General features: G+C 48.5%; 2 protein-coding genes and 1 long non-coding RNA gene across 19 annotated transcripts; 2 read left to right on the top strand and 1 right to left on the bottom strand.

The window, feature by feature from the left end:
* The first annotated feature begins 13 nt into the window (after positions 1-13).
* On the top strand, positions 14-11,879 carry LOC110971215 (MKRN2 opposite strand protein). Of its 8 annotated transcripts, none has more exons than XM_051948637.1 (13): positions 14-138; positions 238-365; positions 511-1,019; positions 1,135-1,184; positions 1,321-1,489; positions 2,849-5,683; positions 5,786-6,482; positions 6,570-6,814; positions 6,900-8,543; positions 8,638-8,729; positions 10,218-10,309; positions 10,407-10,729; positions 11,093-11,879. In XM_051948637.1, the coding sequence occupies exons 3-6, from the start codon at positions 817-819 to the stop codon at positions 3,081-3,083; spliced, it is 657 nt and encodes a 218-aa protein (XP_051804597.1). In that variant the 5' UTR covers positions 14-138; positions 238-365; positions 511-816; the 3' UTR covers positions 3,084-5,683; positions 5,786-6,482; positions 6,570-6,814; positions 6,900-8,543; positions 8,638-8,729; positions 10,218-10,309; positions 10,407-10,729; positions 11,093-11,879. The 8 variants fall into 8 exon arrangements, with proteins under 8 accessions (XP_051804597.1, XP_051804601.1, XP_051804598.1 ...); XM_051948641.1 differs by adding an exon at positions 8,986-9,077 and having other exon boundaries at positions 2,849-6,482; XM_051948638.1 differs by having other exon boundaries at positions 238-304; positions 462-1,019; positions 2,849-6,482.
* Positions 11,699-15,189, bottom strand: LOC127534144 (uncharacterized). Of its 10 annotated transcripts, XR_007942144.1 has the most exons (8): positions 14,710-15,189; positions 14,508-14,615; positions 13,530-13,605; positions 13,063-13,169; positions 12,810-12,916; positions 12,591-12,705; positions 12,343-12,458; positions 11,699-11,836 (listed from the first exon to the last, which is right to left on the bottom strand). It is a non-coding gene; the product is annotated as an uncharacterized LOC127534144 (long non-coding RNA). The 10 variants fall into 10 exon arrangements; XR_007942147.1 differs by lacking the exon at positions 13,063-13,169 and having other exon boundaries at positions 12,591-12,732; XR_007942142.1 differs by lacking the exon at positions 13,063-13,169 and having other exon boundaries at positions 12,810-12,929; positions 14,710-15,127.
* LOC127534143 (basic proline-rich protein-like) lies at positions 15,138-26,668 on the top strand. The gene is made up of 2 exons (XM_051948629.1): positions 15,138-15,251; positions 16,039-26,668. The coding sequence occupies exon 2, from the start codon at positions 21,327-21,329 to the stop codon at positions 24,471-24,473; it is 3,147 nt and encodes a 1,048-aa protein (XP_051804589.1). The 5' UTR covers positions 15,138-15,251; positions 16,039-21,326; the 3' UTR covers positions 24,474-26,668.
* Positions 26,669-27,375: the final 707 nt, after the last annotated feature.

Raw genomic sequence — 27,375 nt, 5'->3', positions numbered from 1 at the left:
CCTGGTGCTGTTCTGAGCGGATCAGACAGATGCCTCCATAGGTCACCTGTAGAACTGCACCGACTTAGTTTGTTTCTGCTGCAGCTTTTGATCGAGTCACAGCCTGATCTGTTGGATTTATATCCTCTGAAGCACACGGTACACACCTGGATTTTAAAAAATACATTCTTATACATTCAGCAGAGTTCACAGCAGTTTTTTCTCCTCATTTTTCTTCACTGTGTTTCATGTTTAAAGTTCTACAGCTCTGTGGAACCAGAACATCATGAAGAAGGAGACAACGACACTTGATGTTTGTCTTCAGGTGAGGATTCTGTTCCCGGAATCAAACACACCTGAGCTGACAGATCAGATCACTCCGACAGGTGAGATGGAAACACTGCTGACCTACATTTTGTCTACCTGTCTGTCTGACTGTCTTTCTGTCTACCTGTCTGTCTACCTGTTTGTCTGACTGTCAGTCTGTCTGTCTACCTGTCTGTCTGACTGTCTGTCTGTCTGTGATTACAGTCTCAGTAAAGCCCCAGAATGCACTGCAGCATCGAAGCAATGCTGAAGTTTCTCTGCAGGTCGGTTACCATGACGACAGCGCCCACACAGTCCGAAGGTCACCTGTTGAGACCAGAGCAGCAACAGGTTAGCCGGGTCACATGACAGTCTGTCTGACAGCACCTGAAACCTGATAGGCTGTTACCAGGCAATGAGGCGAGAAGGAGGAGGGAAGAAGAAACCACAAGTGAGAGAGGAGGAGAAGGAGAAGACACAAGAGGACGAGCAGGGCACTGGGAGGACTGGGACTGGGACTGAGACTGAGCGATGGAGCGCAGCATCATCCGGCTGAGTCACTGTCAGAAGGAGATCTTCTGCTTCTCTCTGCCAGATGAGTGTCCAAGCTGTGGGGAGGAGCTGAAGGGGAGCCGCCTGCAGGAGGCGCCGGTCAGCCTGCCGTCTCCTCTCACCGACGGACACAAGAGCTCTTGCTGTCTGCTGGTCGCACCTGCACACGACAACCTGCACAGGTAAACAACAGCACAGGTAAACAAGAGACCAGTCTGAACCAGGATTCAGTCTGTTTCTCAAACACTGACCCACTGTAACCAGTACAACCAGTACATCCTGCTGTTTGTTCCTCAGAGACTTTGATGGGACGTCTGATCTGCACACGGGGATCTCCAACACGAAAGGTAGGACTCACCTGGATACTGGTGCTGAAGTGGACAGACAGACAGACAGACAGACAGGTAGAGACAGACAGGTGGAGACAGACAGACGGGGCGGGGCAGGACCCAGGTGATCACCTGTGGGTTACCTGTGTAACAGGAGTTGTGTTCAACTACACTCGAGGAGGCGTCCGTAGAGAGCAGACCGGATGGGAACGCTGCGTCAGCATTCCTCTGGTCCGACCCGACATGTTCCACCTGCTGGCCCAGTGGGACCAGTACCTGGATCGCTTCTCTGATGGACCCATGTGGGACCCAGCCTGGCACAGGTAACCACCAAATGACACACCTGAGACAGGTACAGTCATAAGCTTAAACCCCCTATAAGTCCATGTTTACCATCAGTCTGAGTCTCCAACGGCTCCTAGAACTTTGAATTTAAGATGGAATCACTGAAACATGAATCTTTGTCACAGAAAATCCTGTATTTTGGTTCTCTTAGATTTATTAAAGGTCTTCTGGAAATATGATTAAACCTGCCGGATCATAAATATGCAAACATTAACTACAATTATTAGCGTTGGTGATGTGTTAATAGTGTTAACAAAGTCTTCTTAGTTTGCTGACCTCTGAACTTCTCCTGACTGATTCCAGTCGACTACAGCTGCTGATTCCTCTGATCCAGTTTAAATACAACCATTAGATTCACTCATTAGACTCAAACACTACAGGGGGAAAGTCTGAGGAGCTCAGCAAAGATCTGAAGAAGAAAATTATTGACTAGAACCAGTCAGAAAATCACCTGGAGCCCTTTGAAAGCAGCTTCAGATCCAGAATCATCTTCATGATCCAGTTGTGTTACTGCCACCATCAGGAAGAAACTAAAACTACCACCTGCTGTGTGTTGGACTGGTTCTGGATTTTCTTGGGACTGGTTTGGATTTGGTTTCAGTCTTGGTTCTCCTCATTTAAAGTTGATTTAAGATTCATTTTATTCAGGATCTGGTCCTGGACTGGTTGAGGACAGTCTTGCGGGAACATCCAGGGTAGTTTATGCTTGGTTTTGGTCACAATTTTTTATGAGTGATTCCAGACTGTATTCTTATTGGTTCTGAACATTTTTTTTGGTATAGGTATGACTTTGGTCCTGGTTTTTGACCTTTTTAGGACTGGTTTAGGACTGGTTTCAGACTCTCTTGGGCGGGTTGTTTTTAACCCCAAGAACACCAAACCTACCATACAGCATGGTGGTGGCAGTATCATGCTCTGTGGAAATGGAACTTTCCACAAAGTAAATGGAATAATGAAGAAGGAGGATCACCTCCAAGTTCTTCAGGAGAACCTAAAACCATCAGCAGAAGGTTGATCTTCGACACAGTTGGATGTTTCAACCAGACAATGAGGCCAAACACACATCAGACGTGGTAAAGAAATGGTTCCATCAGGCTGGAATGAAGGTTCTAGACTGGTCTCTCCAAAGTCTTGACTTAGACCCATTAAGAACCTGAAGAACCAAATCAGAAACAGAAAGACAACACATTCAGAGTTCTAGGAGCCTCTGAAAACTCAAGACTGATCAAAATTATCTGCACAGTGGATGGAAACTTTAGTTCATGACTGTTACTCACACCTGACACCCCTTACCTTTCTGTCTGTCTGCCTCTCACCTGTCTGTCTGTGTGTCTCAGGTTCGATGAGGACGACCATAACTGCTTCAGTTTCTGTCTCCAGTTTGTGAACAGCGTCCTGACAGCCGAGGGTCGCAGCTCTCTGAGCAGAGACGACTTCACTCGCAGCTTCATCCTACCGAGGATGAGAAGGGTGTCCAAATACACCACGCTGTACCAGCACCTCCAGAGACACCAGTACTACCTGGTGGACAGACAGGAGGACAGACAGGAGGACACAGCAGTCAGCAGTTAAACCAGACTCACCACCACTGGAAGGAGCTTAAACCAAACTAGGGCTGCAACTAACGACGCGTCGACAAATAGTCTGAGCATGATATGTCATCAAAAGCGGAAGTGACCGTGCAATGCAACAGAAATCACCATCCGATCGGAGCGAGGAACACAGACGGACATTGGCGCTGCATCGTGCATGTATTATGTATGCACGATGCAGCGCCGATGTCCGCATTGAGACACAGCTGTATAGTAAACTCTGACATCCGCGTTTACGATAGATCGTGCTATTATTGCTAATTTTATGCCCATTTCTAAACTGCCTTTCTTCTCCAAAATCTTGGAGAAAATTGTGTACTCCTACCTCATGGACTTTTTAAATGAACAAAATGTTCTGGAGATTTTTCAATCTGGTTTTAAAAGACTGCATAGCACGGAATCGGCTCTTTTAAGAGTTTTTAATGACATCTTCTTAGCTACTGACTGTGGTCACTGTGGGATCCTTGTGCTTTTAGATTTAACTGCAGCATTTGATACAGTGGACCATGACATCCTGGTTGCTCGTCTGGGGCAGTGGGTGGGCATCAGTGGCACGGCTCTGAAATGGTTCAGGTCCTACCTTTCTCATCGGACTTTCTGTGTCAGCCTTGGTAACTCTGTGTCCTCCACTGCTCCTCTCTCATGTGGGGTTCCTCAGGGGTCGGTGCTGGGCCCTCTTTTATTTTCTCTATACCTTCTCCCCCTTGGTTCAATCGTCAGGAAGCATGACATTTCATTCCACTGTTAAGCTGTTGACTGCCAGATTTATGTCCCTCTCAAAATGGCCAAGTCATCTTCCCTCAAACCTTTGTTAAATTGCTTGGATGACCTCAAGGCCTGAATGTCCCTAAATTTTCTCAGTTTTAATGAAAAAAAGACTGAAGTGATGGTCTTTGGTGGTACTTCTGTGACTCCTCCAGTTGACTTGGGTTCCTTGACACAGTGCGCCAAACCTATTGTTAATCATTTATTGTTAATAATTTAGGGGTAAAAGTGGACGCAGATCTGAAGTTCGACAACCAGATTAACCCCTTAGTCCCTACAGCCCCCGCCGGCGGGGGTTGTAGGGACTAAGAGTTGGTGCCTCACAAACAGGGCTCAGGGACTAAGGGGTTAAAGCTGTGGTGAAAAATAGCTTCTTCCAGTTAAGGCAGCTGGCAAAAATCAAACCCACTCTGTTGAGACAGCAATTTGAAACAGTAATCCACGCCTTTGTAACCACTCGGCTGGATTACTGCAATGCTCTTTATATGGGGGTTAGTGGGTCCTCCATTGCACATCTTTTAACTGGTACAAGAAAGTTTGAGCACATTTCACCGATTTCAGCTTCACTATACTGGTTGCCTGTCCTTTTTAGAATTAATTTTAAAATGCTTTCATTTGCTTTTAAATCATTACATGGTCTTGCCCCCCAATACCTCTCTGAGCTTCTTCATCCATATACTCCGAGCCGTTCCCTCAGGTCAGCTGATCAGCTGCTCCTGAGGATCCCCAAAACAAGGCTGAAGCTCAGAGGGGATCGAGCGTTTTCTGTGGCAGCTCCAAAGCTTTGGAATGAGCTGCTACTGCACATTAGACAGGCCTCCTCATTGTCTCATTTTAAAACCCTTCTAAAACCCACCTTTTCTCGTTGGCATTTCACACCACGTAGGTTTGTTGTTTTCATGTGCATGTATATATACTTGGGAGGGGCAGTCCAGTTTGTTTAGTCTATTTATTGTGTCAGACACTGATGTACAGTTTTCCATTATGTGTGTTATTAGCTTAGCATCATAGCGTGTTCTCTATGTGGTGTGATAGCAGGCTAACATTCATGCTGGTACGTTAATTCTCGACATTAAACAGCTTCATATGGGGCTTTATGGCTGTAATAAATAAGCAGTAACATGTTTACACGTGTATAATTAGATGTTCACATATAGGTATCTACATGTATGTGTGTGTGTGTATTCATGTGTGTATTTTGGGTTTCCATATACATGTGTGTGAATGTGTACACAGATCTACACACGTGTGTATATGTATAGAATGAGAGAGTGTTGATCTGTAAGGCTGTCACTAATCTGAATAGACGAGCAATAAACAGGTTGAACAGTTTTCTGTTCCTTACAGAAACTGAGTCTTCTGCTATCATCATCTACAGGAAGTTCTCCTCACTGGTGTCCTCCTTGGATCTTCTGTTCTCAGTCATCTTCCAGTGCTGCTGCAGTCCTCTGCTCATTGTGATTTTCTCTGCTCAGATGGAGCATCCAACATTTAGGAGGGCCCCTAATGGGACCCTTCTCCTGAAGGCCTCTGCTGAGGTTCAGGCTCTGGGGCCCCAGAAGGCCAGCTACAGGACCAGACCAGCAGAGGAGATGGAGGAGGAGGCCCGGGCCCACGTCGATTCCGAGGGTGGAGATGTCACCAACGCCACCCTGGTGCTGAGCCGTGGAGGGTCCGGTTCGGCCGGTACCAGGACCAAACCTTCCACTGGCTGCTGGAGAACGACGTGGGCTAAACCTGGTTTCCTCCAGCAGAAGAAGCGAGAGAGGACCGGGTCTCAGTCCTGTAGGAGTCTGAGGACCCCAAGAAGATCCGGTATGTTTTCACTGTAATACATTTCAAAACACTGTCATGATAGAACATCTGCTGGATGATCAGTGAAGATCTCAGTCACCTGAGGACCTGCATCATCTGCAGCTTCATCAGCTACCTGCAACGGAAGACACCAGCTCCAGGCACGCCGACGGAGAACGCCGTCCGCTGTGTCAGAAGCCGAGACAGGCAGAGGAGGAACCCTGCTGCTGCTGCTGCTGCCAGGACCTCCTCCTCCTCCTCCTCCACCTCCTCCTCCTCCTCTTCCTCCTCCTCCTCCTCCTCCTCCTCCTCCTCTTCCTCCACCTCTTCCTCCTCCTCCACCTCCTCCTCCACCTCCTCCCAGAGTCCTGTAGAGCAGCTCTCGCTGCAGAGCAGCAGCAGTGGATCGGCCAGGTGCTGTTTTCCAGGGACAGCAGGGGGAGGCCACGTCTCATCGGAGACCTGAACCTCTAGTGGTTCCCTCCCTAGACTCGGCCGGTCAACAGTCAGCCTCCCCCGTCCCCCGACCCCTTCTTCGCATGTCGGCTGTTCCTGTGGATGCCACACAGGATCTGGCGCCAACAGCTGACATGCCCCCAGCCTTCATGCTCCAGGTCCATGGTGAAGGCTGGGCTGTACAGGACCATCCGGAGGGTCCTGGACATCGACTGCTGGTATCTCATGGCCACCGAGTACCTGGAATGCCGTCGGTGTAGAAAGAAGGTCGGGGGCTGGTCACAGGGCATCATCAGGCAGCTGTCCTCCACCTACAGCTGCCAGTTCCCAGCTGTACTCACGTACAGAAGGAGAGTCTCCAACGGTAGGACTCTTTCAAACAGCCGTTCCTCCACCACCATCTGCTCCAGTCCTGTATTTTAACACCATCTCATCCCCCGCTGCCTTCTAGCTGCTGCTCGGACTGAACACGGGCCCTGCAAACCGGCCCAGCTCCGTCGCCTGGTCGAGGCCGTTTGCAGCCAGCTCTGCCGTCTCCACCCCGCCACGGCCCGTCTCAGTGGTCCTGAAGACCCGGTGGTCCCTGCTCCTCACCGACTACGTGGCCATCAGAGAGGCGGTGCTGGTGAGCCCGCGTTTGATGGATCAGACCACCATCCAGCTCTTCAAGCTAAATCAGCGAACCCTGTCCCAGTGGTAAGAGCTGACAAGAAGCTGTTGTTATCTAAGATTGATTATTTAATGAAAACCCAGCAGCCTAGAGTCTCTCTGTGTGTTTCAGGTTCTGTCGTCGTCAGAAGGCCTGGGGGAGGACTGTGCTGGAGCACAGTAGAACAGTAGTAGCAGACCGGCCTCTCCCTGCTGCCAAACAGCTGTCCCTGGTGCAGGTGGGGCAGGGACAGGCCTTTATTTTCCCCGCACTGCAGGAGCAGCCTGGATCATAGATATATACAAACGCTAGATGTCTCAAGACGGAGTCGGCGGCGTCGTCACTTGGCGGCCATCTTAGGACAGGGGACTGCTCTGACACTGTACTGTAGTCAATGGTAAAGTGGATGATTTCCTCACTTTAACACTCAAAACTCGCTCAATTCTTGATTGATTTACAAACGGTTTAGTTTATTACAAACCTTATTAACGTGGCTATGATGCAGGCTCAATTCCGAAATCGCAGCTTTTCGTTTTGAAAAATGCGGCATAGTTGTGTGTCTTTTCTGCCTGGCTACTCACATTGAAGATGGTGTTACTCACAATCTGATTTTCAATTATTAGGTTTTCCTGAGACCAACGTTTTTTGAGAACTTAATCTTTAGGTGAAATTACATTCTTTGTGGTTGTGGTTGTATTTATTTGCTTGTTAAGAGACTTTGATTGAGACCTTAGACTTATTGTTTGTATACATCTATGCCTGGATTAGTTAGCCTGCAGCCGAAATGCATTGTGGGTAATGTAGGCACCAGGTTCATGAAAAGAAAAGACAACATCTCTGTTTGTTGTGCATTGATTTTGGTTGAGCTTTGTTTTTATCTGTGCATTAGAAAGCTGATAGTAATAAAGAAGTGCAATGCTAAATATTAAAATTACATTTACATCCATTTATGCTGAAAAAAGCTGATATCTGTGTTCATTATTATATGAATTCAATGGTTTTAATTATTCTTATGTAAGCAGTAAAACAAGTACATCTCTGACGTTTATAACAAACCAAGCTGTTGTAAAATCGGTTAAAAATTGAGCAATCTACAGTGATTTTAAAATCCATGCTCCATTGACTTTAATGTTATGAGTGATCGAGCAGCCCTGTCCCAAGATGGCCGCCATGTGGCGACGTTGCTCCCCATAGGCTGACAGCGCTCATGAGACATCTCGTGTTTGTATATATCTATGGCCTGGACCTTCAGCTGGAGGTCAGCCAGCCCCTCCTCATCCTGCAGCCTTCTGCTGCTGCAGCCCCTCCTGTTCCTGGACTATGGAGTTATATTTGTGCCACAATCCTGAGCGCACAGTGTGAAATTTTGAGCACAGAAAACAATTTTGAGCAAAGAAAAACTTAATCTGAGCAAACAAAAATCTATTCTGCACTCAAAAAATATATTTTTATATTTGTAACTATCCACATACACACACAGTCTTAATGTTTTTCACTCGGTTTTTCACTCTGCTCTCCTGTGGATCTCTGCTCTACGTCCTCGCTACGTCTCTCTCGCTCTCGCTCAACATCTGCTCTCTGCACGCGCTCAAATCTGCCTTCACGCTCGCTCAGCTCTGCACGGCGTTACAAATGTGCCACAATTCCAGCCAATCACAGACTTCTGATTCTATCCAATCGGGTCCCTGTTTCGGCCGCCTCTCGGAAGCGCTGTTAAAAACGATCGCTAAATCAACTGGAGTTCTGCTTTATACGCTGGACTACGACAGATTTTCGGTGAGTATTGTTTTATTATTGAATTACATTAAATAAAGCACTATTTTGTTTAGTGTGTTAAAGTACAAGTGTAATGTTTAAATCCACATTTCAGAGCCACTGGACCCTCGTTTAATTAGCCAAGATTAGCAAAGCTGTACCATGTCGGATCCTGAACGACAACACAACGGTGCACCACATCCACATGTAAGTAGTTGGTTTTGCAAACATATTTTGTCATGTAAGCTTGCATGAAAGTCTGTGTGTCTGTTTCATTGATTTGTATATTTCTATTCGCTTGCTAAGGGACACTAGATTTGTTGGCTGCTAGCTCAATCAGTAGCTCTCACCTCAACAATTAATTCACAAACTTGACAAACATACAAACTGATGGAACAGATACACTATCTAAGAATAATGCTTTTGTTTTTACGTGTAATATTCAACTGTGATCTTCTCACAGCTCACTAAAATAGGATGTGTTGTTTGACCAAGTTACTCTGTGCAAGGCCCTCTGTCCCTGGTCCACACTGACACAAATCATAAACTCATAAGGTAAATAAGCTTGCTCAGACTATTTCATTTAAAGAGGAATGTCATTAAAATACTTCAGTGAAGTTTATCTTGTTTGTTACTTGGGAAAACATTATGGAGCCCCTAATTTAAACATGTCCCCCAAACATCTTTTAATAGAATATTTGCGTTCAAAAAAGGTTGTTGCAATTTAGAACAGCCTGCAATTAGCTGACACGACTCACACATGAGCAGCCTTATTGAAATAGTACTCCCCATCTTGAACAGGTACAACATTGCAGTCTTTGGTGGAGTGGATGGCTACTCAAGGAAGGTCATTTTTTACTCTTAAATTTATATGACTGTATGTGTGAAGTTTTGCAGCTATAAATCAGAGTAATTTGATCCTTATGTATATATCAGAAACTTGGACATGGCTGACTTAGCTTTATGAACAGCCGTTTAAAACTGTAGGTACTTTGATCATAATCTTCAACCAAAGGGTACAGATCATTGGTGATGGCTTTGGAATAATAAATACAGCCAAGTACACAGAGATCAGTATGCCAGCCTTTCAACTTGGTTTTGAGTATTTGTTTTAGCTAGTGGCTTTCAGTATGAAATTAATGATAATTATAATGTAATCAAACATTTAATATCTCATCTGGATACATTTTTACATACAAGTAATCTGAAGAGCAACATTGTCTTTTTGTAAGTGCCCTGTATTTGATCATTGAGACGAGTGAAGCAGAGCTGGTCACACTTTCACCATTTCTACCATTTCTAGCACAAAAACATGAATAAAAAAGTTATTTAAAGATGTAGTATAGCTCAGATAGTAACTGTTGGCAGAACTACAGCCCCATTCACTTTGCAGAAGGTAAAATGAATATAAAGTTGTGTATTTGAGATCCAATTTTTTTTTTGCTTTATTACATTTTTTAATATTATTTAAACGTGCAATTGGTTCAATGAAAAATTTTGCTGCATTGTTTCAGCTGTATGTGTCTAATAAACTCATTGTATGGAGTGTTTTTGTTTGTAGGATATACCACATTTTTGTTTTTTTAAAAATAAAATAACACAACAAATGAGATACCAAATGCTACAAAGAACAATGTTCTAATAAGCTGTTAGCTAAACACAGATCTGTACATTATCCGTGTGGTTTTACTGCAGGTCTTGTACTTGGATGCTGCAACAAATAACAGAGCACAAACTGCATTCTCATTCTTCATCACATCGGTCCAGCTTCATGGCTTACCGTCAAGGTATTCTGACCTGATTCTCTAGTTATATGAAGTTTGATTAAATCTGTATAAGTTGCATTAACTATTACTGATACAACTTTATTTATTGTGGTTACAGGGTTAGGGCAGATCAGGGAGTAGAAAACCTGGATATTGCACATTTCATGTTTGCCACACGAGGAACAGGAAGATCGAGCTTCATCTCTGGAAAAAGTACCATGACATTCTTCACTCTCTGGAAGAGGATGGTCTACTTGACATATCTGATGCCACTCTTCTCTTTGGTGTGCACGACGGCTTTGTCCCCGACTCCGGGCAGATCTTGATACCTTTATTGAAGGATGGAATAATCATTCTCTGTGGACAGAGGGAGGTCTCACCCCTGAACAGCTGTGGTTCATGGGACGTCTACAAGATCTGGACGAGGGGGAGAGACTCAAGGTACAATATGATGTTAGAACATGTATTTTAAGAAGTTGATTGTAAGACTGAGCAGTACGTATCTGCTACACATTCTGATAGATTAGACTATTACAGACTGTAGTTTACAAAGCCACATATTTTCATAAAATGAAGAGTACTTTACTGTTTATAAGGCCTGAATCAGGAAATATGTCATGATTTGTGGGATGATCCTGATTTTTTTTCGTTTCTACTTCTAATGAAGTCATTTCTATGCTGATGAACAAAAATAAAGCATCACTTTTTGTAATGTTGTGTTTATTATTTAAAAAAACTCACACAAATACCAAAACTGTATTTCAACAAGTATCCATTCCTGACTGATATGTTTTGAATTCAAAGGACCTTCAGGACCTTCAGGAGCTTCAGGACCTTCAGGACCCAGGCATTGACTGGCAGAGTGCTGCGCTGCAGGAAGACTCTCATGGCACAGTTGTGGTTCCTGAATTTGAGTGCCCACTGGATGATGAAGCCCTGGAAGAACTTCAGAGAACTATCAACCCTCTGGAACATTCAGAGTCACATGGTCGTCACTTATACTTAAGGCTCTAACAACAGGTGTCCAACCAATAGACATTTGGACAAGAACTTGAAAGTCAACAAATATTCCAGCACAGTGACAAAATGATTGAAGCTTTTCTAACTAATAAAAGCAAGAGAACCCTGTATAAAAGGGAATCTGTATGACTGAAGAGGAAGTCAAACACTGAGCTAACAGGAACAATTGTTTTGCTTTTTTCATTAGTGATGAACATATTCTATCAGTTAATGTTTAGAAATAGCTTCTCATTTTTTGTTTCAGATTACCAGAGAGCTATTTCTGTTAAACTCTGTGGAAGCCACCATCTAACTGCTTCACTCATAAGTCTTCTGAATTCAGTGTAAGTGCTGAGAGGCTGCACTGGAAAAGTTACTGTACGAGTGCATGCGCTCACAGTTTGGTAACAAACGGAGTGATCTCCAAGTGGCTCCCTGCATTCGTGGTCAAACATGAATATTATTTTGAAATGTCTCTTTTCATCAGGGAGGATGGGAATGTGGGCTCTTCATGCTGAACTCCAAGAGAGTGGATCCTCAACTGCAGCACTGTGATGTTTAAAATATAAGAAATAAAACATGTTACAAACAATTTGAACTTAAGGAATTTCAATTTAAATAATCATGTAGTAATCGTGTAATAATCATCTTATAGCCTGGTTATCATGATCAGTGTGAGCACTCAGAACTACTTTGTTCTGATTTGCTGAGACGCTTGCTTCTGGTGTGTTAGATAGCTATATGTTATTGCCATTCAATTTTGGTTATATAGAAATAAATTGTTAATAAAGTAACCTTGTTCGGGGTGGGATTAAATAAGTTCTGTCTTCTTCCCACTCCCTTTCGAACATGTATGATTTGTAAATTTATGTGATGCCTTGTTTTAGCTGCGGTTTTATTTTGTATAAGCTGCATCGGCTGTCTGTTAATTTCATGTTCGAAATAAGTAAATTAAAAAAAATTGGACAAGTGGCATAACAGCATAACAGACCTACTGGATACCTCAACTGTACTGACTATTAGTTACTTGCCTGCAGTCCTGTATAGCATAGTACCTGATATTTCAAGCTCCTGGCAAAAATCTTGCATGATGTTTATAATCTCTCAGTTCTCTCCTGAGATGTCCCCTTTTCACTGAGCTGTGGTCGGCAGTTCATTATGAAATCAGCATCTGGATAAAAAGAATAAGTGAATATACGACTGGTGTTAAAATTCATATACATAGATAAGAAAGAACAAAATCCAGAACAGGGGGATTGTCTGCAAGAACACGGTGAGTTAAACTGTTATGAATAATGCTCACTTTGATGATCTTCCAGGAACAAAGAGTGTGTAAAGCTTCAGGGTTTGCAGCCATCTGACTGAGCAGAACATACAGTTCCATGGCCTTTCTCACTGGCTGAAGCATTGGAATCAGTCTTGTGGTAGAGTGCAAGACAATAGTACTATGAAAGAAAGAACACAAAAATCAAAAACTGGTTTAAAAATTAAAAATATTTAAATGACAGTTGTTTTTTCTTACCGAATGGTGTTTTGTTTATTATCCAGCTTGATCTGGCTTGTGTATCCACAGTTTATAACTTCATCAGCCAGCAACATCAGAGACTGTGCATCAGCCACATGTTCAACCTGAAAGTGTTCACTGTTAAGCGAAAAATGTAGAAAGCGAAAGTATGCATAGCTCAGAGTACTGCAGATTTACAAAACAGCCACTTTAATAAACACTGTATGTTTTGTCATTTCCATCACAATGAAACACAAACTATTTTTGTCACCTCTTCATCACTCTCATCAGAAAGTGATTTTCCTTTATTGTAAGCATCTGCAGAGGCATCACTTCATTACACTGCTAACATGTCTTCTTTGGCATCTTTGAAAAGTGCTGCGAGTCAGGAGGCAGAGGAGAGGTGTCTAATGTCTCCTGTAGTGGCACTATGTAAATAGTGGCTTTACCCCCTCCTGACCCCCCCCCACCCCCAACCGACTGAGCTCTCAGAGTTTTTACAGAACAACTCTCTGCTTCTGGTGGAATTACAGTGAGCTTCTGTTGACCACTGCCACATTTATTGTAAGAAACACAAACATATTCTAATTAAAAATACACCTATTTATCGTCAACGAGCCATCTCTAATGCTTACAACTAAATGCCTGTGCAGCAATAGCCCTAATGTACAACTAAAATAAATTACAACTACAGGAGTGGGATGTGATACAAAAATACACAATCCTGGCCTTACAAACCTGTTGCCTTATGCAAGAGCCACCCCCCCATAAAGATCTTCCATTTTGGGAATGTTTCAGCCAGGACCTTTGAAATCTGACAACAAAGAAAAGAAAGAGAGAAATAAAACACTACAATATAGACGTTAACATGTAATTTGGGTTAAAAGTGTTGCCCAATGACCGCCTTAAACTCTGAACTGACTACCTCTACATGGTCACTGTCGTCAGGCAGCGACACCGTTTGTCTTCTCATGCCAGCTTGAAGGAGTTCAAGCTCCTCAACTGGCAAAGGTGTGTAGGGTGTGTTTTTTGGAAGCAGATAAAAAATGAGAGTGATGGTCTTGCTGGTTGTTCTAGGAGGCTGCTTGGTGGAAGTTAAACACCTCTTTTTACCTCGACTAAAGTTTGACCTGAAGTATCCTGGAAAAGCTCTGTACAGGACATATATGTATGCATTTATAAATAATATAGTCAAATACTAGATAATTTGATTTTTTTAGACTCTCTCAGTTCTGATTATATATGAATTTAAATGTCTCTGTTAAACACATCCACAAACCAAATGAGAACATCAAATTCACAATATTATGAATAAAAACCTATGATTGAGTAAACATGCAAACGTTGCCATCTCTTGCGGTACAGTTCCATTTCTAGGCTCTGGCTGTCTGCTCTCTGTAGGGCTTGGTGAACTAGCTGTGGCCATGGTGTTAACCAACAAAGTTATTACATTTCTGGCTGCTAACTCAACTGCACTTTGACCCTAAATCAATACCAAATATAAAGTTAATATGTTCTGTCAAAACACAAGTATTTAACACTTTGAAATCAAACACTAATGTCCAACAAAGTTTTCATTAGCTATTAGGTTAGCTTAAGCTCTACAGCTTTGACTCCTGCTAGTAAATCAGCTTTAATCTGAAAGGTTGGTTAATAGAAAGTTTAATCAAAAGCACAGCTAATAAAAAATTAAAAAACCCAAAAATCTTAACTAACCTGATATGGTGGCGGAGTATTTGGGTTGTTATTATTTGGATCTGTCATGTTGTTTAGCTAGCACATCTGCTAAATCCCTCGTTTTGTTGCGGAAGCAGGACTGACTTTCTGCAAAACCGTACCAAAACATTACACCTGTATTTAACACACTAAACAAAATAGTGCTTTATTTAATGTAATTCAATAATAAAACAATACTCACCGAAAATCTGTCGTAGTCCAGCGTATAAAGCAGAACTCCAGTTGATTTAGCGATCGTTTTTAACAGCGCTTCCGAGAGGCGGCCGAAACAGGGACCCGATTGGATAGAATCAGAAGTCTGTGATTGGCTGGAATTGTGGCACATTTGTAACGCCGTGCAGAGCTGAGCGAGCGTGAAGGCAGATTTGAGCGCGTGCAGAGAGCAGATGTTGAGCGAGAGCGAGAGAGACGTAGCGAGGACGTAGAGCAGAGATCCACAGGAGAGCAGAGTGAAAAACCGAGTGAAAAACATTAAGACTGTGTGTGTATGTGGATAGTTACAAATATAAAAATATATTTTTTGAGTGCAGAATAGATTTTTGTTTGCTCAGATTAAGTTTTTCTTTGCTCAAAATTGTTTTCTGTACTCAAAATTTCACACTGTGCGCTCAGGATTGTGGCACAAATATAACTCCATACAGAATCATCTCTTGTTGCACTGAACTACAGAAGCCGATCGTCTCCAGGGGTCGGTGTGTTGTCAGTGGGTGCTGTACAGCCAAGGTAATGTTTTTATTATTTGTAAATGCTCAGTACCCAGTGTGTATAAAAAAAAAATGGAACTAACATATTTCTGTCTTTGCAGTTGCCGCTGCTGCTTCGTTTTTATGTTGTACAGTCACTGGTGTTTTAATTATTTTTGGTGTGGTTTTATTGGTGCTAGGTTTTACTCAATGAGTCTAGTGGAGGTGTTCTCTTTGATCTAACTTAGTTTGCTGTATATTCCAGCTTTGTTGTGTATATATATTCTCTTATGCAGAGGTATTAGCACTAATATTTGATCGGTAGCCGTGTGGTTTTTATTACTTTGTTGCCATTGGTTTTAGTGGGTTTACCTGTAGTTTTTTTTGCATGCTTTGTTTTTGTATGCTGCCCTTGTTTTTAAATACTGGCAACACCTCTGCATATTATGTTTTAGATCTGTTCACCTTCCTCTTATCATTGTGGAATCGTGGAGGCCTAGTGACCTTAAATTTATTTCTTTTTCCTCCTGAACCACATCATTTGAATAAAATTGGCAAGAAGGATGGCCCTTCCTGCTTTATAGAATTATAAACCACGTCTCTGTTTTCTTTGTGGAACTTACCTGTGTAGGTTTAGTTTTAGTAACTCTTTACAGTCTCTGGGCCTTTCCAGAGTGGCGTTGTCATTTATTCCTTAGCTGAGACATTATTGGGTTACATTTCTTGGCGTTGTCAGCAGGATTCACAGTCAGAGACGTGTTTTTTTTTTTTTTTTTCCCAGTGAGTGTTTTTTTTTCTTTAAATTTTTTTTTTTTTTTACGATGCAGCAGTTGGCACTACGAGGGAACGTTGCCAGTGTCGTTGGGAGGAGAAGCCATGGCTGAGGAGCTGCAGGAACTGAGGGAGCTGGTGCAACAGCTGCAAGCAGAAAAGGACCGACTGCTACAGGAACGGTCAAGTGGACAGCCAGCGCCGGGTTCTTCAGCTGTTCCAGCAGCTAGTGACTCTGTGCCTGCTCCTGTTAATGACTCTGTTTCCCTTGAGCGTCTGGTTTACCTTCCCAGGGAGAGAAAGTGTCCCCTGTTTAGAGGTCCTCATGGTATTGGGATACAGGACTGGGTAGAAGAGGTACAAGCTGGCATGAGAGCTAGGCACTTGAGACCCCAGGAACAAGCCTATTTTATTTTTGACCATTTGGAAGGTGAGGCTAAAGGCAAAATTAGGTACAGGCCCCGGGCTGACCGAGAGGACCCAGAACGAATTCTTGTAATTTTGAAGGAGCTGTATGGTTGCACCAAATCTTATGTTTCCCTGCAGGAAGAATTTTTTCTCACGCAAACAGTTGGAGGGTGAATCATTCCAGGAATACTCACATGCTCTCTTTTGTTTAATGGAGAAGGTTGTTGCTAGTGCTCCTGGCCGAGTGCCCAATTCTGCTGCTTTATTACGTGATCAGTTTGTAGAAAATGTTAATGATTCTGCTCTTCGCAGGGAACTTAAGCGGTTGGTGCGTGAGGATGCTGGCCTGTCATTGCTTGACGTCCGTACTGCCGCCATTAGGTGGGAACGTGAGGGTAGAGCTAACAGCAGTAATCAGAGGTACTCTGTTTCTTCCCTGTGTGCACTACAAAACTCGAAAGTGAGCCAAGCCGACCCCCCCTTTTCATTCCACCAGTTTACAGATAGCTGAGCTGGCAGCCATGTTACAAAAACAGCAGGAACAGATTGATCAGCTGACTAAGAACCTATTTAAAAAGCAGATACCCCCACGGTCAAGGCTTAGTAGAGATCAGGTAATCTGTAGACGGTGTCAGCAATATGGCCACTATGCTAGTGACTGTGACAATGAGAGGGTCCCTGTTCAACCCAGGAATGTGGGGCGCATCCAAGCTGCAGCTACTAGCACCCCTCAGCAGGCGGAAAACTAGCTCCCTCCAGTGTTCGGAGCCAGATATGTGGAGGGGATCTCAGTGGCTCTGTGGATGAGGTGGTGGACAGGTTAATGGCCCCATGCCCCCAAGTAACAGTTAAACTGGCAGGTGTAGATGTCAAGTGCTTGTTGGATACCGGTTCTATGGTGTCCACTGTTGTAGAAAGCTTCTTTAGAGAAAACTTTCAGGATAAACTACAGTCTTGCCATTGGTTACAGTTAAAAGCTGCTAATGGGTTACAGATCCCATATATGGGTTATTGGGAGCCTGATGTCGAAGTGTGTGGGAAGATTATTCCTAAGCGAGGTATACTGGTAGTGAATGATCCCCCTGCGAACACCACCACCCCTGAGGTCCCTGGAATTTTAGGTATGAACATCATTCGTAGCTGTTATGATGAGCTTTTTGAACAGTACGGCCCTGACATGTTCACCCATCCCACCGTGCAGGCTACTCCAGAGCCGTGGCAGCGAGCTCTGCGATTCTGCCAGCAGGCTGCACTAAGGGCCTCTAGTGTAAGGACAGGCACAGCTAGAGTTCGTGGTAGGAGACCAACCCAGATCCCGGGTGGCACTATCCAAATTGTAGCTGCCACCTGCTCTGCTCAGGTTGGGTCCTCCGGTACAGTCCTCCTGGAGCCTCTGACTGATAGTCACCTTCCAGAAGGCTTGTTAATCTCCCCTGCCCTGGTTCAGGTTACCAGAGGCACGGCTTTTATACCTGTGGTGAATGTTGGCACTTCCCCAGTAACCCTCCGTCCCCGCTGTCCCTTAGGGTTACTATCAACAGCAGAGGTAGTGAGCCTACCAGCAGAGGTCAGCGAGGTAATTGAAGAGTCTGGCAGAATCACTGCAACGGTTAATTTTCAGGAGGGCAAAGTTGGCCCAGTGCAACAGCAGATTGGAGCTCTTGATTTGTCTGTCCTTTCAGATACAGAACAGGTCCAAGTGAGAACCCTGCTATCAAAATATGAATCTGTATTTTCTGCTTTTGAGGGTGATCTTGGCTGTACAAATCTTATCTCTCATAACATTCCCCTTCTTGATGATGTACCTATAAGGCAAAGGTATCGACGCATCCCCCCTTCTGATTATGAGGCGGCTAAAGCCCATATACACCAGCTGCTGGAGGCCTAAGTTATTAGGGAGAGTAGCAGCCCCTATGCCTCCCCCATTGTCCTGGTCAGAAAGAAAGACGGCAGCCTTCGTCTGTGCGTGGACTACCGGCAGTTAAACAGCAAGACACGGAAGGATGCCTTTCCCCTTCCTCGTATAGAGGAATCTCTGGATGCCCTGTCTGGGGCAAAGTGGTTTTCCACGATGGACTTGATCAGTGGCTATAACCAGGTACCAGTAGCTGAGGAGGATAAACAAAAGACTGCTTTTTGCACCCCGTTTGGCTTATTCGAATTCAACAGAATGCCATTCGGGCTATGTAATGTACCTGGTACATTCCAGCGCCTTATGGAAAGGATGTTTGGGCCTCAGCATTGCCAGTCTTTATTATTGTATCTTGATGATATCATTGTCTTTTCCTCCAGTGTGGGAGAACATTTGAGCCGGTTGGACCTCGTGCTGAGCCGTCTACAGCAGGAGGGACTCAAGGTCAAACTGGAGAAGTGTTCCTTCTTTAAAAAGGAAGTACAATATCTGGGGCACTATATCTCCGAGGAAGGAGTGTCCACTGACCCGACCAAGATCTCAGCTGTTGCAAACTGGCCTAAACCCACTACTGTCTCTGAACTCAGGTCTTTCTTGGGTTTTGCCAGTTATTACAGACGTTTTGTGGAGGGGTTCTTCACACTGGCTGCTCCACTGCACCGCCTGGTGGCTGAACTCACTGGGGTGAAAACTCACAAGGGCCAGAGTGTGTTGCTGGGAGAAACTTGGTCGGACAGTTGTGAGAAGAGCTTCCCAGGGATAAAGTCCCGACTAGTGAATGCACCTGTTTTGGCCTTTGCTGATTTCTTCCTCCCTTTTATTCTAGAGGTCGATGCCAGTCACAGCGGGTTGGGTGCCGTCCTGTCACAGGAACAGGATGGGAAAGTGAGACCCATTGCCTATGCCAGCCGAAGCCTCCACCCAGCAGAAAAAAATTATTCTTCGATGAAACTGGAGTTTCTCGGCATGAAGTGGGCAATGACTGAAAAATTCAGGGAATACCTGTGGGGCCAAAAATGTGTTGTGTGGATGGACAATAACCCCCTCAGTTACTTGGACACTGCTAAGCTGGGGGCGACTGAACAGCGTTGGGTTGCTGAATTGTCTGCATTTGACTACAGTGTGCGGTATCGCCCAGGCCGCGTCAATAAAAATGCAGACGCTCTGTCAAGACTACCCATCACTTCGGCCGCCCAGACGTTGGACCAAACACTACCAGGAACGGCTGTGCCTGTGGCCTTACAACAAGCGGCTGTTGGGGGTGAGATCAAGCAAGCCTCCCTATCTGCTGTTACTGCCTTACCCTCTCGCTCCTATGCTGATCTGCAGCTACTACAGCAGGCTGATCCAGCTATAGGTACCTTCCTTCGGTTCTGGCGGGAGCAGAGGACACCAAGTCAAACGGAGAGGCAGGGGCTGAGCTCTCAAGTTCGTGGACTAGTTCAGCAGTGGGGTCGACTGGTCCAAAGAGGTGGCCTCCTGTACCGAAAAATTTTCCGTCCAGATGGAGGGGAGGAAGTTTACCAGCTTCTGTTGCCGGAGAGCCTCAAAGAGGAGGTGATGAATGAGCTCCATCAGAACCATGGCCATCAAGGGGTAGAGCGGACCACTGAGCTGGTGAGGCAGAGGTGCTACTGGCCAGGGATGAGTAAGGACATTCATGAATGGTGTGGCAAATGTGAACGCTGTAATCTGGCGAAGTCCACCCAACCCCAGGTCCGAGCTCCCATGGGTCATCTGCTGGCTGCAGCGCCAAACCAAATCCTAGCCATTGACTTCACCCTGCTGGATCCTTCCCGGGATGGTAAGGAGAACATCTTAATGACTGATGTCTTCTCAAAATTTACACAGACTGTACCTACTAAGGACCAGAGGGCTTCTACAGTAGCCCGAGTACTGGTGCAGGAGTGGTTCTACCGTTATGGGGTTCCAGCGAGGCTCCATTCAGACCAGGGGAGGAACTTTGAAAGCGCCCTAGTCCAGCAGCTGTGTGAACTGTACGGGGTAGAGAAGACTTGTACTACTCCTTACCATCCCCAGGGCAACGGTCAGTGCGAAAGGTTCAACAGGACTCTGCACAATCTGCTGCGCACCCTCCCACCGGCGCAAAAGTGCTACTTGTCACAGTTCCGCTCCTCTGTCCTGTCTGTCTGTCTGGTTGTCTCCCGTCCTCTCCTCTGCCCTGTCTCTGTCTGGTTGTCTCCCGTCCTCTCCTCTGCCCTGTCTCTGTCTCTGTCTGGTTGTCTCCCGTCCTCTCCTCTGCCCTGTCTCTGTCTGGTTGTCTCCCGTCCGCTCCTCTGCCCTGTCTCTGTCTGGTTGTCTCCCATCCTCTCCTCTGCCCTGTCTCTGTCTGGTTGTCTCCCGTCCGCTCCTCTGCCCTGTTTGTCTGGTTGTCTCCCATCCGCTCCTCTGCCCTGTTTGTCTGGTTGTCTCCCATCCGCTCCTCTGCCCTGTCTCTCCCCCTACAGCTCGGTGCCTGAGTGGAGTCTAGCTTCTCAGCTGACTCCACTCAGGTAATCAACTACCTGCACGGCTCCCGGACAGCTGACGATCATTCACTAACGACTCACCTCTGCAATAAAGACCGGCTCAGCCTTCCACTCCCTGCCAGAGCGTTAAACAAGAACCATGCAGTTCAGTTTGCTCTCGAGCCCTTTTAACAAATCCGCTTGAGTTTCTGCCTGTTTTCTAACGTTGTTTTTTCCTGCTCCTCGTCCTCAGTTCTGCTGTCCGGGATCCCCCGCCATCCTCATTCCCCTCCGGCTTCCCCCCGACAGTCGTCACCGGTTACTCCTGCCTGGACCCCCACTCCTGCCTGGACCCTCCACTCCTGCCTGGACCCCCCACTCCTGCCTGGACCCCCCACTCCTGCCTGGAACCCCCCTGCTCCTGCTCCCTGGCTTTCCCCATCCACCATTATTCATCCCCTCCAATAAATCATTCTACATCTCCTCAGGTCTTGGATGCGTGGCTCTCTGCTCGGGTCCAACCCGCTCGTTGTATGACAGAACGCTCTGGCCATACATGGACCCGGAGAACTCACCGCCAAGGCCGGACCGGCTCACTCCACCCGATATCAGGCAAGTCCACCAAACCCTCCGTCAACTCACGGTCAATTACCAGAAGGTGCTCAGTCAACTCACTGTTTTAACCGGCCAGGTATCCCAGGTAGCTCCTGATCCAGCCCTGTTGGTTCAATACAACCAAGCCTTTCAGGATGTTGCCGCCATTAAGGCACAATTGAGCCAAAACATCGCCCTGCTCGCTCAAATTTTCTCATCTTCAGCCCTGCCTGCGCCATCTTCCCCCTCACCAGCCCCAGACCCAGCCAACACCCAGACCCTAACCTATGACACCTCCTCTCCCTTCTGGGGAACCCGACTAGCCTTCAAACCACCATCTAAGAAGCAGCGTGTCCCCCGGAAAGGAGACACCCAGTCCCCGCCAACCGTGGAGCCGGCCATTGAGCGACCTGGCCGCCAAGGACACCACACCAGGAGGTGCCGTGGCTCCCGGGATCTTGCCCCATCAAGGCCCCTCTTTGACCCTCCACCCGTTGTCCACATGTCGTCCATCCTCCTGTCTCCTGTTTCCCAGAATCAGACCTTCAACCGGACCTCCGTTCCTCACAATCAGACCCAAACCCAAGACACGCCCTGGGACATCTTCTCCTCCTGCGATGAGCACAGCGTTTATTTCAACGCGCTATACGAGTTGTGGGAAAAGTGGAGGGAGGATCCCCAAGACGCAAGCATAACCCTGGGCCGCAAGCTAGCAGGCCAGCGACCCGGATTAGCCAACCACTTACCTGCTTACATCCGTGACTTCTTGAGTGCTCCTCTGAGCGACCCGCCTACTGGCTCCCCTGGCAGCCAACCGGGCCCTGTCTCCCTGCCGCCCATAGAACCACCTGCCAAGCGGCCTGGCCGTCGAAGACGCGAGGCCAGGAGGCACCGTGGCCCCCCGGCTCCAGTCCCCGCGGTGGTCGACGACGCTCCGCCCCCAGTTCCCGTGGAGGTCGACGACGCTCCGCCCCCAGTTCCCGCGGAGGTCGATGACGCTCCGCCCCCAGTTCCCGCGGAGGTCGATGACGCTCCGCCCCCAGTTCCCGCGGAGGTCGACGACGCTCCGCCCCCAGTTCCCGCGGAGGCCGTCGACGCCCCGCCTCCGCTCCCTGGAACCTCAGCAACCTTAAAAGGGACTAAGGTCTTCCCCGAGTCCAGGAAGAGGCTTTGCGCCTCCCATCCTGCGCCGCCCCCGGAGGGGCCCCTGGATCCTGCGCCGCCCCCGGAGGGGCCCCTGGATCCTGCGCCGCCCCCGGAGGGGCCCCTGGCCCAGTGTTCGGTCCTGCCCCCGGAGGACCCATCGGACCTGGCTCTGCCTCCAGCCCGGCCCCTCTGCCCTGTCCGCCCCCCGGGCTGTCCGCCGGAGCGGCCCCTCTGCCCTGTCCGGCCCCGGAGCCGTCCGCCGGAGCGGCCCCGCCTGTCTGTCCGGCCCCCGGGCCGTCCGCCGGAGCGGCCCCGCCTGTCTGTCCGGCCCCCGGGCCGTCCGCCGGAGCGGCCCCGCCTGTCTGTCAATCCCCAGGACCGTCCTCTGGAGCAGTCTATACCGGCTTTACCGCCCCCGGGCCGTCCCCCCGAACGATCCACCCTGTCTGTCAAGTCCTGGCCCGTCCGGCCTCCAGGCCACCCTCTGAAGCGGGCCCTCCGCCCGGTCCGGTCTCGGCCTGTCCCGCCTTCGGGCCGTCCCCCGGAGCGGTCCCTCCGGCCCACTCATCCCCGGCCTGTCCAGCCTACGGTCCGTCCTCCGGAGCGGACCCTCCGCCCTGTCCATCCCCGGCCTGTCCAGCCTACGGTCCGTCCTCCGGAGCGGACCCTCCGCCCTGTCCATCCCCGGCCTGTCCAGCCTACGGCTCGTCCTCCGGAGCGGACCCTCCGCCCTGTCCATCCCCGGCCTGTCCAGCCTACGGTTCGTCCTCCGGAGCGGACCCTCCGCCCTGTCCATCCCCGGCCTGTCCAGCCTACGGTCCGTCCTCCGGAGCGGACCCTCCGCCCTGTCCATCCCCGGACAGTTCTGCCTTCGGGCCGACCCCCGGAGCTACTGTCTGGCCAACCTAGTCCCCGTCCTGCCCTGTTCTCAGTTCAGTCCAGTCCTCAGCTTCGCTCAGCTCAGTCCAGTCCAGTCCTCAGCTTCGCTCAGCTCAGTCCAGTCCAGTCCTCAGCTTCGCTCAGCTCAGTCCAGTCCAGGCCAGGCCTTTCCTTCGCTCAGCTCAGTCCAGTCCAGGCCAGGCCTTTCCTTCGCTCAGCTCAGTCCAGTCCAGGCCAGGCCTTTCCTTCGCTCAGCTCAGTCCAGTCCAGGCCAGGCCTTTCGTTCGCTCAGTCCAGTCCAGGCCAGGCCTTTCCTTCGCTCAGTCCAGGCCCGTCCAGTCCTGCCCTCAGTTCAGTCCGGTCCAGTCCCCGTCCTGCCCTGTTCTCAGTTCAGTCCGGTCCAGTCCCCGTCCTGCCCTGTTCTCAGTTCAGTCCAGTCCAGTCCTCAGCTTCGCTCAGCTCAGTCCAGTCCAGTCCTCAGCTTCGCTCAGCTCAGTCCAGTCCAGGCCAGGCCTTTCCTTCGCTCAGCTCAGTCCAGTCCAGGCCAGGCCTTTCCTTCGCTCAGTCCAGTCCAGGCCAGGCCTTTCCTTCGCTCAGTCCAGGCCCGTCCAGTCCTGCCCTCAGTTCAGTCCCGTCCAGTCCTGCCCTCAGTTCAGTCCCGTCCAGTCCTGCCCTCAGTTCAGTCCCGTCCAGTCCTGCCCTCAGTTCAGTCCCGTCCAGTCCAGTCCTGCTCTCAGTTCAGTCCCGTCCAGTCCAGTCCAGTCCTGTCCAGTCCTGCTCTCAGTTCAGTCCTGTCCAGTCCAGTCCAGTCCTGCCCTCAGTTGAGTTCAGTCCTGTCCAGTCCTGCCCTCAGTTGAGTTCAGTCCTGTCCAGTCCTGCTCTCAGTTCAGTTCAGTCCCGTCCAGTCCAGTCCAGTCCTGCTCTCAGTTCAGTTCAGTCCCGTCCAGTCCAGTCCAGTCCTGCTCTCAGTTCAGTTCAGTCCCGTCCAGTCCAGTCCAGTCCTGCTCTCAGTTCAGTCCTGTCCAGTCCAGTCCAGTCCTGCTCTCAGTTCAGTCCTGTCCAGTCCAGTCCAGTCCTGCCCTGAGTTCAGTTCAGTCCTGTCCAGTCCAGCCCGGCCCAGTCCTGTCCCTAGCTCCGCTCAGTCCAGCCCGGCCCAGTCCTGTCCCTAGCTCCGCTCAGTCCAGCCCGGCCCAGTCCTGTCCCTAGCTCCGCTCAGTCCAGCCCGGCCCAGTCCTGTCCCTAGCTCCGCTCAGTCCAGCCCGGCCCAGTCCTGTCCCTAGCTCCAGTCCTGCCCGGCCCAGTCCTTCCCTTCACTCCAGTCCTGTCCAGTCCTTCCCTTCACTCCAGTCCAGCCCTGTCCTTCCCTTCACTCCAGTCCAGCCCTGTCCTTCCCTTCACTCCAGTCCAGCCCTGTCCTTCCCTTCACTCCAGTCCAGTCCAGCCCTGTCCTTCCCTTCACTCCAGTCCAGCCCTGTCCTTCCCTTCACTCCAGTCCAGCCCTGTCCTTCCCTTCACTCCAGTCCAGTCCTGTCCTCAGTTCCGTTCAGTTCAGCCCAGTCTTAGTTCATTCCCTCTCCCGTTCTGCCCTTCCTGTCCTTTTGGTTCCTTCCGCTCTGTCTGGTCCCTGTGTTTGTCTGTGTGTCTGTCTGCTCCCTGGTTGCCCCAGTGGGCCCCTCGTTGGTTCGGTCCATGGGGCGCCGGGAGGCGCCCGTTGAGGGGGGGGTACTGTCACAGTTCCGCTCCTCTGTCCTGTCTGTCTGTCTGGTTGTCTCCCATCCTCTCCTCTGCCCTGTCTCTGTCTGGTTGTCTCCTGTCCTCTCCTCTGCCCTGTCTCTGTCTGGTTGTCTCCCGTCCGCTCCTCTGCCCTGTTTGTCTGGTTGTCTCCCATCCGCTCCTCTGCCCTGTCTCTCCCCTACAGCTCGGTGCCTGAGTGGAGTCTAGCTTCTCAGCTGACTCCACTCAGGTAATCAACTACCTGCACGGCTCCCGGACAGCTGATGATCATTCACTAACGACTCACCTCTGCAATAAAGACCGGCTCAGCCTTCCACTCCCTGCCAGAGCGTTAAACAAGAACCATGCAGTTCAGTTTGCTCTCGAGCCCTTTTAACAAATCCGCTTGAGTTTCTGCCTGTTTTCTAACGTTGTTTTTTCCTGCTCCTCCTCCTCAGTTCTGCTGTCCGGGATCCCCCGCCATCCTCATTCCCCTCCGGCTTCCCCCCGACAGTCGTCACCGGTTACTCCTGCCTGGACCCCCCCACTCCTGCCTGGACCCCCCCACTCCTGCCTGGACCCCCCCACTCCTGCCTGGACCCCCCACTCCTGCTCCCTGGCTTTCCCCATCCACCATTATTCATCCCCTCCAATAAATCATTCTACATCTCCTCAGGTCTTGGATGTGTGGCTCTCTGCTCGGGTCCAACCCGCTCGTTGTATGACACTACTGGCCTGAACATCTCCCCCAGCTCGTGTTCAACTATAACAGCACAGTCCACCAGTCCACAGGTGAGTCCCCACACTTTATGTTTGGTCGAGAGCCCCATCTTCCTGTAGACTTCCTCCTGGGTCACCTCCGTGAACCACAAGCTGGCAGTGTGTGTGACTGGGTGCAGGAACACAAATGACGGCTTCAGGTGGCTGCTGACTGTGCAAGAGGTCGAATGGAGTCTGCAGCCAGGCAGAGGAAAGAGCGGCATGACAGACAACCCCTGAGCGAGCAGCTGGTCATAAATCAGGAAGTTTACCTGCGGGACCATTCTGTCCGGGGCCGACATAAAATACAGGACGCCTATGGGCCTAACGTGTACAAAGTAATAGAAGCACCCAAATCGGGTGGAGTAGTCTATGTGGTAACACCTTTACATGAGCCAACCCATGTGAAATATGTGCACCGTACTATGCTGAAACCAGTGCCTTCTCCTCTGTCCCAGCAGCATGTACTCCCTGACCTTCCTCCTGTCGACAGCGGTGAAAGTGACAGAGGAAAACGACACGGACATTTTGGTTGTCAGGACAGCACCTTCACACCATCAGCCCCCCCCCAACCCAGCCAAGCGCTGCAGGTGCAGCACCAGTAACTCTTCCCCAGATAAAGACGGCCGTGCCTGTGCCCTTGGGCCCCAACATGACAGCAGCTCCCCTCAGGAGAACCACCAGGACAACAGCTGGCCGGCACCCCAATATCCACCATCTCCCAGCCTCACTACGGAGGGGGGCAGGTGGGGCTGTGCTCTCCCAGGTAGTGGCCTCTAGCAGCAACTTGGTGTTTTTTTTTTTTTTTTTTTTTTTTTTAGGCCATGGGTGTAATGTATCGGTGGGCCACCGATAGAAAATGGGGGGGTAGGATGTAACCGGTGGGTTGGGTCTGCCCACCACTGGGGGTCGCTGTGTCCATCTCCACACATTGGCACCTCCCGGTGCCTTACCGGCAGCCTCACACCTGTAATGCCTTTCCTAATCAGGGAAAGGACAAACGCTCTGCTTAAGTATGGGCATCAGATAGACACCAGAATCATCTCTTGTTGCACTGAACTACAGAAGCCGATCGTCTCCAGGGGTCGGTGTGTTGTCAGTGGGTGCTGTACAGCCAAGGTAATGTTGTTTTTATTATTTGTAAATGCTCAGTACCCAGTGTATATAAAAAAAATATGGAACTAACATATTTCTGTCTTTGCAGTTGCCGCTGCTGCTTCGTTTTGTTATGCAGTCACTGGTGTTTTAATTATTTTTGGAGTGGTTTTATTGGTGCTAGGTTTTACTCAATGAGTCTAGTGGAGGTGTTCTCTTTGATCTAACTTAGTTTGCTGTATATTCCAGCTTTGTTGTGTATATATATTCTCTTATGCAGAGGTATTAGCACTAATATTTGATCGGTAGCCGTGTGGTTTTTATTACTTTGTTGCCATTGGTTTTAGTGGGTTTACCTGTAGTTTTTTTTGCATGCTTTGTTTTTGTATGCTGCCCTTGTTTTTAAATACTGGCAACAC

Source organism: Acanthochromis polyacanthus, chromosome 5 (assembly GCF_021347895.1).
Source record: "Acanthochromis polyacanthus isolate Apoly-LR-REF ecotype Palm Island chromosome 5, KAUST_Apoly_ChrSc, whole genome shotgun sequence".
In the NCBI taxonomy this organism is placed as follows: Eukaryota; Metazoa; Chordata; class Actinopteri; family Pomacentridae; genus Acanthochromis; species Acanthochromis polyacanthus.
Note: the sequence above shows the minus strand (reverse complement) of the source record. Positions and strands in the feature narration are given on the sequence as shown.